The 15,190-nt window shown below is 33.5% G+C and overlaps 1 protein-coding gene across 1 annotated transcript in view; it reads right to left on the bottom strand.

Moving 5' to 3' along the window:
* Cnbd1 (cyclic nucleotide binding domain containing 1) overlaps positions 1-15,190 on the bottom strand; it is a 327,970-nt gene that overhangs the window by 295,339 nt on the left and 17,441 nt on the right. Inside the window, exon 2 of the mRNA XM_015485728.2 lies at positions 11,616-11,688. Coding sequence (XP_015341214.1) covers positions 11,616-11,688 — 73 coding nt within the window. The remainder of the gene's footprint in view (positions 1-11,615; positions 11,689-15,190) is intronic.

Raw genomic sequence — 15,190 nt, 5'->3', positions numbered from 1 at the left:
AGCCAATTATTATTAAATGTTAGGTAATGACACTTGTTTCTGGAAAATCTGTATCAATTTTTCAATTGACAATTATCATGAAATGTTTTTTAAAATGGTAAACATTCATTATGACAGCTTATTTCAATAATTAGCAAACATGATCATACTTTGAATTGAACACTGACAAACATCTTAGTCAATATTTGCCTCATGGCAATGAATACGAAAGTCCTCAAGAGAAGTTTTCTTAATATATTGTCAATATAAGTAATAACACATTCAAAAATATTTATAACACCATTTTTTCCCTCTTGGCTAACATTCCTGAAATACCATATTGATACTTTATACAAGATAAATGTCATACACTTTAAGAATCTTATTGATCTTAATTGATTCAAACAATAAAATGTGGATGTGATTTAGGAGGACATCATACTCTTTAATTCCTTTTCTCACTCTACAAAGATAGATTGATCAAGTATCTACTCTTTAAATCTGACCACTCAGTTCCTTGTAGATTTTGGAAAATTCACAAAGATTTTGGAAATTCACATTCTATAATCACCTATTTTACATATCCTTTTTTATTAAGTACTTGTTATATTCCAAACAAGGATCTTTGCCACAATCTGGCTGGGCACAATTCAGGAGCCACTTGTCAAAAGAAACGAACTTTATTTTTAGAACACACGCCACACCACACAGCTCTTCAGGAAAACCCTCAGAGCCCAACTGCCACCACCAGCTTCCCACAAGCCTCTCAACCTCCCCCACTCCTACTGCTCTTGAGGCCGATAGGCTGGGTCTTGTGGGCGGAGCCAAAAAAAGTCCCCCAATGAGCAGCTCTGTGGTCTGAAAGGGTGGGGAAACAGCCCAATGAGCATCACCACAGAGGAGCCAAACAGCTGGCAGCTGGAAGTTTGCTGGGGCCCCTTTGGCTGTGGCTCTCAACAGATCTTTATAACAATTTTTCTCATTGCATATTTATACAACCTAATAATGTTGACACATTTTATTGCTCATTGTACACATAAAGAAACTGCAACCCTAATAATTGACCTAATTCATATGAAAAAGAGGTGGAAGATACAGAATCCAAATGAGAATGGAATTGACTCATAACCTCTGGGATATACTGTTCTCAATCAAAACTGTTAGTTCCTGCTATATTCCAGGCACTATTTTAGGCAGTTTATATGTAGCAGGTCATTTAATTCTTGCACAGTTATATTAGCTAGATAATGCAAACACTTTCATTTTAGACATGAAGAAACTGAGACCCAAAGAAGTATTGAGGTCTTTCTATCTACATGCAGTCCATGCTACAAGTCTTGAAATCTTATAATAATCTGTGATTTAGATAGATCTTGTAGCTAAAAACTTTATACCAAAATACTGAGACTTTTAATCTTGTCATTTTCTATGTGTATGCCTAAACTTCCACTTTTGCCCAATCCTTGAGAATCTCCAAGATGTGGTAGCTGGTGCACATGAACCTAGTGTTTGTGACCTGGGTCATCAAAGGTAGTGCATCTAAGAAGTGAGATATGTGGAAGGCTGACATGGAAGAGTGACATACTGCAACTACAGAGGACATGATTGTCAGAGTAAATTCCTAAGTGTTCCATGATGCTAATGTCTATGTCACAAAAATGCAATTCAGCAGTCTACTTTCATGTTTTGAACACCTTATATGCAGGGATCTCAAAATTCAATGCTGAAAGTGCCCAAGTAGGTATAATAAGGTGGGCACTGTGGTGAACTGAAAAGAGCATGTCCCCAAAGAGTGTATCATGGCCTTAATGTTAAAAGATCATTTTTAATGTACTGAGAGAAGTCCAACAGGGTCAGATCCTCTGTTTTTTTTTTTTTAACAGAAACTAGAAATCTGAACTCTTATATAAAAATTTCTGATTTTGAAATATTGGTTACTGCTGTGCCCTCCAAAACAAAATGAAACAAAACTTCATATGTTGAAACCCCATCCCCTAATGTGACTGTGTAGATCCCCTAACTGGAAGGGAAGGTGAAAAATGTAGTTTAGCTCAGGAAGAAAAAGACTCAGTTTGGGGAAATACAGAGAAGTTTTTGAGATAGATATAAACATCAGTGACTATTAGAACTGAAATCATTCTTATTATTTAGACATATAGCTATCATGTCATGGATTTAAAAAATGAGGCATACAAAGTTTAAATGACATGCCTATGTTGATATAAAGTAGAAAAAATAGTACAAAACTCTAGGTTGTCTTGACTCCAAGGCTACAGTTGCTCCATTTCTCAAAATAGGCACATTCTAATGAAGAAGGCAAGAAGTAACAACACAGGTCACCCAGTTAGGGAATCCTATCAAGGACATTAACTTGTGTCCCCTCTACTGACCAAGCCTAAGCATAGTAGGTAAATTCATAGCTGAGTTATAGTCAAAGTAATTTGAAAGAGAGGAAACTCTCACTCCCTAACCTAACTGCCCATCAAAAGTTCCCCTTATGACATGATATAAGAAAGAAACTTCCTATTAAATTAAGCCACTGAGATTTAGAATATTTCTAGTTATTCTAACAGTATTTCTTCAACATCCCATTCTGTTCTTCTCACAGATCAGAGAACATAATAAGCTCTTAATAAAATGTTTATTGATTAATTACATTTGTAGGTTGACCCTAAGGCAACATACATATTTTTTTTATTTTAAATTAAGCAAGCTATAAAAGTTTAATCTTTTTCACTGCTTAAGGATTGTTTCCTTCTCGATTTTTAATGAATATTGCAACATCTACATATTTATTTGATAAAATGAAAAGAAACATGTCATTCTTTTATGACTGGTGCACTTTGACACAAATCAGGCTGAGTACATATACATACATAGCTCCATAATGGTTCTCATATTTTCCCTATGAGTTGAAGAAAAATACGTTGGATTGTTACAGAGCATTTAACATTACGCCTTCAACCTAAATGCATTTAATCGGCAGTCTTTCCAAATAGTAACACTACAAAGTATCACTCTGCCCAGTGTTCTCTATACTTATTTTAATTTCTTTGGAAATGTGTTTGGTTATGAACTCATAATTGTAGTTATGTATAAAATTAATATAATTATACATAAAACAGAGAACCAGATGAGAATAAATATTGAAAATCTGTTCCTTTGAAAGAACACTTGCTAAAACAGGAAGAGATGGCTGCTTCCTCAAATGCACAAACACCAATGGGAGAACACAAAGATTGCAAAGGATTAGGGAAAGTCAGGCATGGTAGTATACACCCGTAATCCCAGAGATTCAGGAGGCTGAGGCAGGAGAATCACAAGTTCAAGGCTAGACTCAGAAACTTAGGGAACCTAAGCAACTTAGCAAAGGCCTTGTTTCAAAATAAAAGACAAAAAGATCTGGGGATGAAGTTCAGTGGTAAAGTGCCCCTGGGTTAAAAGCCTAGTATCAAAAGAAAAACAAAAACCTGAAAAAGGATCAAGGAAATATGACACAACCAAAATAAACTAATAAAGCTTCACTTCTTCATCCCAAAGAAGAAAAGGTCTATCTAATCAGAGGACCAAAACCAAAAAGAATGACAAAGTCCTATGCATATTGTAAACATTGAGGATGTGGCTCTATGTAGAGCACTGAGTGGCATGTTTAAAGCCCATGATTCAATCCCTAGCACTGCCAAGAAGAGAAAAAAAATGACATGAAAAGCCATCAAGAGAACCAATATTTTCATAATAGGATTTTGAGGAGAAGAAAAGGAGAAAGAAAAAGGACCAAAAAAAAAAAAAAACATACTTAAATAAATATTGACAGAAAATTTTCCAAGTCCAGGGAAAGATGTGAATATCCAGGCACAAAAAACTTAAGAGAACTCCAATCAATAATCAAGAGTCATCATAATTAAACTATCAAAAATCAATGACAAAGAAAGAACTTTGAAAGAAGAAAGATATAAGAAACATATCACATAAAGAGAGTTCCATAATCTGTCAGTGAATTTCTAAGCAGAAACCCTAAAAAACAGAAGAGAGTAAGATAATATAGGTGAAAGAAAGAAATTCAGCCAATCAGGAATACCTGGAAAAGCTGTCCTTCAGAAATGAGGGAAAAGAAAAAGAAACTTTTCCAGACAAACTAAAGCTAAGGTAATTCATCACCAATAACCCTATTGTACTGGCATTGCTAAAGGGATGATTTTTAAGCTGAAATGAAAGACAACTAATTAATAACATAAAACATTTTGGAAGTACAAAACAATAAAATAAATAATGCACAGTCAAATTCAGAATATTTTAGTAAAGACAATATGTAAATTAATTCTATCTTTATTGTGAAGGTTAAAAGGCAAACTGTGAAAAACAACCAAAGCTATATAATAAATTTTTAAAGGACACAAATTACAAAAAGATGCAAATTTTTACATCCAAATCATAAAATGTGAGGGAGTAAAAACATTGAGTTTAAATGTGTGATTAAAGTTAAGTTTTGTTATCTTGAAAAAGCTTGCTAGAAGTATAAGATGTTTTATGTGAGCCTCATAGTAACCACAAAACTAAAATCTGATTTCTTGCACAAAACTTACAAAAGAAAGGATTCAAAGCATACCACCACTTCAGAAAACCACAAAGGAAAGCAGAAAGAGAGGAAAAAAGAAACAAGATAAATAACCAGAAAACAAATTACAAAATTTCAATAAGAAATCCTAACTTATCAATAATTACCTGGAAAAAAATGTATTAAATTCCCCAACCAAAAAGCATACAGTGGTTGAATGAATAAAAACAAAAACAAGACCCAACCATAGCATGCTCATAAGAAACTCATTTTTCTAGTAAGGATACACAAACTGAAAGTGAAAAGATGGAAAAAGATATTTCATGCAAATGGATATGTTATAAAGAGTAGGAATATATATGTTTATACCAGACAAAATATGTTACATCTACAACTGTAAAAATCCAAAAAGGTCATTGTAGAACAAAAAAAGGGATCAATCCGTAAAGCAATTATTAAATGATTTGAAGGGATAGATTTAAACATAATTAATAATAGGAGGATTAAGAACCCTACTTTCAACAATGGACAAAATTTAATAAGTAAATATTGAATAGTTTACACCTAACATAAAAAGCACATGGGTAAGGTTCCTACTGAATTTTTCATTTCAATGGACCAAACATACATACATAGAACATTCCACCCAAAAGCAACCGAATACACATTCTTTTCTCAAGTACATATAAAAAATTCTTCAGATCATATTTTAAACCACAAAACAAATTCTAATTTAAGAGCACTGAAATAACATTTAGTATCTTTTCTGATCACAATGGCATGAGATAGATGAAATCTTTGGAAATTCCCAATATGTGGATAACAAACAACATGCTCTTGAAAGACCCATGAGTCAAAGAAGAATTCAAAAGACAAATCAAAAACTAACCTGAGACAAATGAAAATATAAATACAATATATCAATCTTATTGCATGTAGCAAATGTACATCTAAGAGGTAAGTTTATAGTAATAAATAACCTATATCAGAAAAAGATCTCAAATAATCTGACATTATATCTCAAGGAACTAGACACGTAAAACTCAGGCCAAAATTAGTAAATGACTTCATAAGTGAATGCTTCTGAACATGTAAAACAATAATGCCAGTCATTCTCAAACTCTTCCAAAAAGTTGAAATAAAGAAAATACTTTTGAACTTGTTTTATAAGGCCAAGATATTTTGATACAAGCTCAAAGAAAGATACTATAAAGCAAAGAAAATTACAGGCCAACTAACAAGCCAAATTCAAAAAACTGGAGATGAGGTGATATTTATCACTGGGATGCAAGGATGGCTCAACAGGCAAATCAAACAATGTGTTACACTACATTAACATAATGAATTATAAAGAGTATGACTATCTTAATAGATGCACACAAAGCATTTCACACAAATTAACATCCTTTCATGAAAATAACTTTCAATAGATTAGGTATAGAAAGAATGTGCCTCAAGACTACAACTAATATCATCACTCATCAGTGAAAAGTTGAGAGCCTTTCCTCTAAGTTCAGGAACAAAACAAGGATGCCCATGCTCACTACTTATTTTCAGCAAATACTAAAAGATCTATCCAGAGACGTTAGGCAAAATAAAGAAATAAAATGCAACCAAATAGGAAACCAAGAGTTCTGTCTCTGTTTGCAAAAGACATGATCTTATATATTGAAAATATTAAACACCAAAAAATTGTCAGGATTGATAAATTACTTCAGTAAATTGTTAGGATTGATAAATTACTTCAGTAAAGTTACTGGGTATAAAAATCAATGTAAAACAATAAGTAGAATTACGGACACTATATGGTTTAGATATTAGGTGCCTCCCCCTCCAGAAGTTCATGTGTTAGACAATGTAAGAAAGTTTGGGAGTGAAATGATTGGGATATGAGAGTCTTAACTTAATCAGTGCATTAATCTAGTTGAATGGATTAACTAATCATAGGCAGGTACAGTGTGGCTAGAAGAGCTAAGTCATTGGGAACATTCCTTTGGGGCATATATTTTGTCCCTAGTGAGTGAAGTAGTTTCTCTCTGCTTCCTAGTTCTATGTCATGAGCTGCTGTATTCAGGCTCACTCTCCCACCATGATGTTCTCGGGCCAAGAAAAATGGAATGAAACCTCAGAAACCATGAGCTCCAAAATAAACTTTTCCTCCTGTAATTGTTCTTGTTAGGTCTTATGTTCACTGCAGCAAAAAAAAAAAAAATAGTAGATAAAAATATACACTTAAAATAACTATCGAAACAGAAATCAAGAAAATAATCCCATTTACAATTAACAACAAAAATAATACATATAAATTGCACCAAGATTTGAAAGATCTGTATACTGAGACTATGAAATATTGATAAGTTCCAAACAAACAAATGGAATGATTTTACACTTTCATGAGAAAATATTGTTAAAATGTCCATACTATTCAAAATGATCTACAGATTCAATGCAATCCCTGTCAAAATACACAGAAATATTTTAAAATCCTAAAATTTGTACACAACCACAAAACCACAAAAGATTCTAAATAAACAAAGCAGTCTTTAGCAAAAGACAAAGCTGGAGGCATCATACACAGATTTCAAAATATAATTCTATTATGATTAAAAACACACTGATAGAAAAACAAAGATGTGAACCAATGGAACAGAAAGAACAGAAATAAAACTCTCACATTTGCAATCAATTGATTTTCAACAAAAATTCTGGGTTCACACAGTGGGCAAAGGACAGTCTGTTCAATAGCTGATGTTGGGAAAATTGAATATCCAACTGTAGAAGAATTAAATTGGATCCTTATCTCACTATATGCAAAATTCAATCCAAAACATATTCAATTCTTAAACACATAAGACTTGAAATATAATATAAAGTTACTAGGAGAAAAGATGGGGGGAAAGATTCATGACATTTGTCTGGGCATTAATTTTTAATGGAAACATGGGCAAAAATGTAACAATAAACAAATGAAATGCATCAAACTATAAAGCTTCTATATAATCAAGGGAACAATAAACAGTGAAGAACAACCTACAACAATGGAAGAAAATATTTGAAAACCATACATCTGATAAGGAGTTAATATTCAAATATAGAAAGAAAACAGCTCAATAGCAATAAAACAAATAATCTCATTATAAAATGAAAAGATATTTCTCAAAATAAAACAAAATGAAAGGTCTATGGGCCCATAAAAATTGCTCGATATTTCAAATTAATAGGGAAAGTCAGATTAAAGCCACAACAAGAGATTACCATACACCAGTTAGAATGGCTATCACTATCAAAAGACAAAAGATAATAAATGTTGGTGAAAATGTGGAGAAAAGGGAAGTTTTATACATTGTTGGTGGTAATGCAAATCAGTAAAGCCACTTTGGAAAACAGTATGGAGTTTCCTCAAAAACTAAAGAATTACCATATGACTCAGGAATCCCATTTCTCTATATCTACCCAGAGGAACTGAAATCTATTCATCTAAGATGTATCTGCATTCTCATATTCATTGGAGCATTATTCACAATAATGCTCAATATATAATTGATAATGAATAAATTATAAACACACACAGAAACACACACACACACACACACACACACACGCAATGAAATTCCATTCAGCCTTAAAAAGAATGAAATTCTATTATTTGCAATGAAGTGGATAAAGGAGGGGAAATTATGCTAAATAAATAAATAAATAAACCAGGCAAGAAAGTAAAACAAAACAACAACAACAAAAATCAACACATGATCACATTCACATGCCGCAGTCTGGCTGGGCACAATCAGGAGCCACTTGTCAAAAGAAACTAACTTTATTTTTAGAACCACACACGCCAAACAAAACAGCCTCTCAGGAAAAACCCTCAGAGCCTCAACTGCCACCACCGGCTTTCCACAAGCCTCTCTCTCCCACACAAGCTTCTCCCCACCTCCCACAATCCTCCTGCTCTTGAGGCCGATTGGCTGGGTCACATGGGCGGAGCCAAAAAAGTCCCCCAATGAGCAGCTCCGTGGTCTGAAAGGGCAGGGAAACAGCCCAATGAGCATCACCGCAGAGGAGCCAATCAGCTAGATGTTGCTGGGGCCGCTGTGAGCCAATCATCAGCTGGCAGCTGGAAGTTTGCTGGGGCCCATTCGGCTGTGGCTCTCAAGATCCACATATACAATCAAAAAAATTCTAAGTCATGCAGATAGAGAGTAGAATGATGCTCACTCACTAGCAGTTAAGGGTGAGTTCAGGAGAGAAAAAGACTGAGGAGATATTAAGTTTCAGTTAGACAAGGGGAAGAATTGTTGAGAACTATTGCAAAGCAGGATAACTTTAGTTAATAATAAGAGAATAAATTTCAAAAGTCTCACCACAAAAAAAACTAAGTCAGTTTATGGATAATTCGATTAGCCTGATTAAATCATTCTACATTGTTCAGGTTGAGCATCTGTTATCTGAAATGCTTAAAACCAGAAATGCTTTAGCTTTCAGATTTTTTTTCAGATATTGGAATATTTGGAAATATTTTGGGAATGGTACCCAAGTTTGAACACAAAATTTACTTATATCTCACATACACTTCATATACATAGCCTGAATTTTCCACTTGTTGTGTCCTGTTGGCATTCAAAAAGCTTCAGATTTTGGAGCATTTTCAGATTTTTTATTTCTGTATAAGAAATGCTCAACCTGTATACATACTTCAAAATATCAAATTTACTACATAATGTTTATGGTTTTTCAATTTAAAATATTTTAAATAATGAGCTTTTAGATAACATTAAAAATATCACACTATAAATCTTATCCTAACATATTTATAATCAATACAGATTGAAAACCTGTGAATAATTTTACAGTCAGCAAGAGGATATTTATTTCTACTGACCACCAAAATGAAATTCAATTCAAAACATTGAACTCTGTGCTAAATGTCAAGAGATTGGAAGAAATAAGACATATAAAACCTCTTGCCATTATGGAGCTTAGAGTGAACTTGGGATAAAATGTCTTGCATCGAAGAATTTAGAAATCCAATATGATATCATCCTCCCTTCTATTTTTTTATTTTACCACTGATTAAAAAAAAGTTCCATGAAAATATCCAAATCTATTACCTTTTATTCTGATAATAGAAACTTTAAAAAAATATCAAAACCAATGCCTCTTATGAGTTTTTTGTATAAAAAAAATTCAAATCTTGAAACATTTAAGTGAAATCAGCCTTCCTATTTTTACAATAGGGGAAACATATTTCATTGGTCATTTTGAATACATAATACATGAAGAAATAATATGAAGGAATACCTTTTTTTCTTAAACTTCTCTGAAATCTGTTAAAATCACTTGATAACTTTATAATTCTGAAGGGCTTAAAATAACTTATATGAGTGTATTTCTGCTAAATTGCCTAAAGAGGTCTTAAGGGGGAGAAAGGATGCAAATTGCCAAGCCTTCATTAATGTGTTATATTTTCTCATTCTAAATACATGTTCATTTTCATATCTAATTTTGTGTTTGTGTCTTTATATTCTTTTTCTGAATTAACTGCATAAAACCCATATATAGATACTCTAAAGCATGTGCTTTCAGGCTCTAGGCATCTGAGTACCTCAAAAGGTCACATCCTAGAAATTCATGGAGATTTAAATATGAAAGAGAATGCACTATTAAACGTGCAACTTAACTAACAGAGGCAGTCAGGCAGGACAAGCAGACTGAGCCGACTCCGTGATTATCTGATGAGAGAACTCTGCCTGGGAGGGATTTTCCAACCCAGAAAAAAAGACTGATACAATGTGTTTTGAATGGATATTTTGGCAGGTCCAGATCTAGATGCTACCATCTTTCTTATTATGATCCCCCTTAAGGAAAAAAAGAATCCAGAAACATGTTGAAAAATGAAATGTGTCTGGGACAGAGAGCAAAAGGAAAAAGAGACATTCATTCAAGAACCTTTAACTAGTTTCTTCTGCCTTAAAGGACAGACTAGCATATAAAATAGGTTAAAATTTGGATAAGCTTTTGTAAATAACAATAATTAAAATTATATATCTAGAACCCTATGTTTCAATTAGTGTTTACCTACATTAACTCATTTAATAGTCCTGTAAATCTTTTGAAATGAATCTTTTTTTTTTCCTCCAAATTTCAACAAATGAGAAAACTGAAGCAAAGGGAAATGAACTAACCAGTTCACACAGCAAGTGAGTGGCTGGGCCAGGGTTCTCACCAGGTTCCTGACTCTGGATTGCATGTACCTACTTTTTCACCCTGTGCTGAAAGATACCGGGAATGAGGAGAGAGCAATGTACAGGAAACAAACAAAAGCCATCACTTCGGGTAGCAATCCAGGTAATAGCAAAGAACAAAGGCCATCTTTCCTTTCTCTGAATAAAGAATTAATTGGAAGAGAGATGAAAATATAAAAATAATTTGAAGTGGCTAAGGGGGTGTGGCTTAGAGATTTTTAAAATAGAGAAAAACTAGAACCCAAGGCCTTTCATCAATAGTCCCATAAAGATGAGGCAAGATCCTTCTCCCCAGAGAAGGTAGGTGGGGAGAGGGCTGACAGAGAGAGATAGAAGAAAACAAAACCAGTTTTATAATTTCCAAAGTCCAATTAGGGGAAGGAGTTGGCACAAAATAGTCTTTTTTAAATTATTTCTTCAAGTATTGCACATCTTAGGAATTCTGAGCCTCAAACTGTGATATTTCCTCATCCTCTGGCTCCTGTATATTTCAGCTAGACATCCCTTTACACTGCTCAGGTACTTATTTCACTCAATATTTGTGTTTTCAACCATTTAAGGCTTTTTTTTTCCTTATGACTGCTTTTTAAGTACTAAAAAGGGCCCAGCTAGGGATGAGTTATGCTGGCTTCACACTAAATTGTTTCCTTAAAATATGATATATATATTCTGGCCCTTCAATCTAGAGAAACAACCTCCAGGTTTTCAAATGTTTTTATCTGTGTGGTAAATCAGGTACCTGTGAGAGTCAGCAATGCTTTATTACTATACTTTATCCATAAAACAAGCATATTTGTATTCATTTCAACGACAGAAAAAGAAATGCAAGAATAACTTACTGGCCATATTTTCCTCTAATGCGGCATAATACATCCAACTGACCATAATTAATGTTCTTAGGCATTTTTAAGCCTGCAAAAAAAACCCAATTAAAAATGTGAGTAATTTTCTATAATCTTATTAACCAAGTGTGTAAATAGAGTTTAATTGCAAACATTCATCGTAATAAAAAATTCAATGACTATGGCAGTGAAGTATTAACAGTCTTTGTTTGATACACAAACAGAACTGAATAGGATGGTTAAAGTGAGGATAGAATTTAATCTTTTTATTGATGGCAAATCTGGTCTGGCAATTTTTAGTTCGAGTAAATGATAAGTTTTATGTGTCATATAATGTCATTCCTCTAAAAGTAAGCCTTCCAGAAATTCTTTCCAATACCTTTAATATGAACTGGTTCCAGACATGAACCACACATGAACTCTTCCAGTCATGACAATTCAGAGTTTTCTTGATATTTTATATTTCTGAACTTCTTTTATCAATATAGGCCTAGTCAATTCTATTCAGGCCTCCCTCTTTGACTGGCCCTCTTCAGAGCACCATCCTGTCTCTGAAAGCAGTTTAAAATTCCTTCTGAAATTCAAATAGAAGCAAATCACAAATGACTCCCTAAGAAAAATAGTAATCATAGCCAAGAAGCAATTTGTGATTCTTTTTCAGGGACAGAATGAGCTGACATCCTCCAAATGAAATGGAAAGGGAGAGAGTGTTAAGTGTAGTAAGCATCTTTACAATGGTGGACACTCATGTCCCAGGTCCTCTGGTTACTCCATAAGAATGAGAGCAGTTAGAAACATTGTTAAACAGAAAGCAGTAATAAATGCTAGATTTTGCATGGTATTCCTTCCCTTAGTGGAAAGTTATTGATAAAATCACTGGCTTAATGCATTCCTAAAAGTTTTTAAAAGGTATTCAGTGACCTTATTCTAATTATGAGGAATTGGAACTTGACATATACAAGTTTACCCATTTCAATGTCAGTTTCCTGAAAAATGAAATTATACTTAAGCCTTTTGTGACCTAAAAAACAGTCAGCAATAACATATACTGCTCACTAAATATGAAAATGAAATAAGATAAATTTAAGCAGGAAATTTCTTGCTATTCACATATATCATAACTTTTAATACCCTTGAAAATACTAATTATACAATTTAGGTGTTTTCCTACTGCACATTACTCAGTTAAATCTGAAAAAAACAAAAAAATTACCTAATTGTTTTTTAGCATCATATGGAATCATTTATTTTAAATGAGTCAATTTGTACCTTATAGAAAAAATATTTTTACATATATAATATTTTATATCATAAATATTACTAAAACATTAATGTTAGTAGACTTTTAAGAATATAAACTAGGAAGACATTTGTGTAAAGTATTTAATTACTCCATTTTCCTGGTGTAGTTCAAGAATAGGGTCAGTAATCGCTCCAGTAAGTGATGTGGATGAGAGATGAAACTGGTGCCACAGAAATTTGTGGAAAAAAGTCAAGATTTGAGAAATTCTAATCACAAAAAGGGGGCTTTAAAAAAACAAATATCTCCCAGGTGCAGTGGTACACACCTGTAATCCCAGTGTCTCAGGAGGCTGAGGTAGGAAGACTGTGAGTTCAAAGCCAGCCTCAGCAACTTAGCAAGGCCCTAGCAACTCAGTGAGATCCTGTATCTAATAAAGTATAAAAAATGGTGAGGTTTGTGGTTAAGTGCCCCTGGATTCAATCCCTAGTAATTTTTAAAAAAAGAAGAAAAATAAAACACAAAACAACAAAACCAAATATTCGTCATCCTTCAGTTGAAGCAGCTTACAAAAAAATGAGAATCATAAAAAAAAAGATTCTAAGAATTGCTAGGAAAGAATATATAAATTAAATACCACTTTGCTTTTTATTTTCTATTTATTTGCTTTTTGTTTGCATGAGAAAAACGACAGTTACCAAAGCCAAATCTCCATGACAGAGTTAGAATAGCCTAGTAAACTCAAAAACAGTGTGGGCTATATATATGGCATTCAAGGCCCAGTAGAACATTTTAAGTCATCAAAAAGTTTCTTCTTTAATTCATCAAAAAATGTCTGATTCTCAGTCCTGAGAGGTATTTGTCAGAGGGGTCTTTATATGAAGAGTGTCAACAACCCAATGGACGGTGTCTTTGAAAGCAGATTCATTGAAAAGAAAAAAGCCAAAAGGTTTCAACAAGAAATGGTAACTGTGTAAAGACCAGAGCTGAGCTTTTCCAGGGATCCAATGTAATACAGGGATAAAGTTTAAAGAATTTCAAAGAGTACAAAGTTTACATTTGTTTTACTGTCTTACTTTCCCCTCATGAATATGCCTTAACCCAGCTTTTGACAGAAGCAGAGAGGGCTTAACCCTAGAACAGAGTTTAAATCAAGGATTTTGTCCAGAGTTAAGTGTGAAAGAGGATTAGAAGCTGACATGAAAGGGTGGTTACAAATTAATCCTACACTAGAAATCAATTGTGTAATTAAAGAGCCAGTTATCTTTATTGATATAAGGCCCACTACACATTATCAAAACAGAAAAACAAAATTCCAATGTGTTATCTGAGTGGTACATAGATGATCTTTTGTTTACAATTGGTAATGCTTGTTCAGAGTAAATTTATTTTCATTTTGAGTAGTATGATAAATTGCATAAGCTTGTCATGGGAGTTATAAAATTTTTGTTTAAAATGCTTTTATGATGATAACTAAAGTCAGCAAAATTGTATAAAGAAATTCTGTTAATACGTATATTTTAACTGTTCTTGTAACAAAACAAGAGTAACTATGTGAGTGATAGCTGTTGACCTATCTTACTAGGCTAGCTATTTTTCTTTCTATATATCACATAACATCATTGTAAGTCTCAAACATACACAGTGAATTTCACATTGAAAAATTTTTTTGTAAATAAAAATTATTCTGAAAAAATTCTATGCTGAGTAAAATAAAATATTTAATCCAGTGGCTTCAGGAGGGGAGATCTAGATCAGCAGTAAAGCATGCAAGAGACTCTAGATTCCATCCCCAGCACCAAAAAATATAATAAAATATTAGCCTAAACCAGGATGTATAACAGTGCTGTGCTGAATTATATTGGAACCTAAGAGAAAAGTAAAAAGAGTGATTTCCATCACCCTAGTTCTTGTCCTTAGGCTCCTTCTGTTTCTGCCTGCAACCTGTAGATGGTAGGGGTCAGCCTGCTTCTGGAAAATCGTGTCCCACTGAGTTCTGGCTTTCCAGAGCTGTGGGGTTACTTGAAAAAGATGCTGATCTGAATGGTAGTGTGTTTACCTAGCAGGTGTGAGGCCCTGGATTTGATCTCCAGCAATGCAAAAAATAATAATAATAATTAATTAATTAAACAGAAGACACTGACCTGACTGGATAGGCATTCTGACTTTGGCTGAGTGCCTTCTTCAATGTGGGTCCCATGTTTCCTGTCTGTGAATGTCTAGGACCACAGATTTCATCTCTATTTAGAACATCTCAGACCCAACTTCTCCATCAGCCTCCAAAGTCACACCACACCATTTGGAATATGATTGTTTTCAATTTAGCATCCAG

The sequence above is a fragment of the Marmota marmota genome, unplaced genomic scaffold (genome assembly GCF_001458135.2).
Source record: "Marmota marmota marmota unplaced genomic scaffold, marMar, whole genome shotgun sequence".
NCBI lineage: Eukaryota > Metazoa > Chordata > Mammalia > Rodentia > Sciuridae > Marmota > Marmota marmota.
This window is presented reverse-complemented; position numbering and strand designations above follow the sequence as displayed.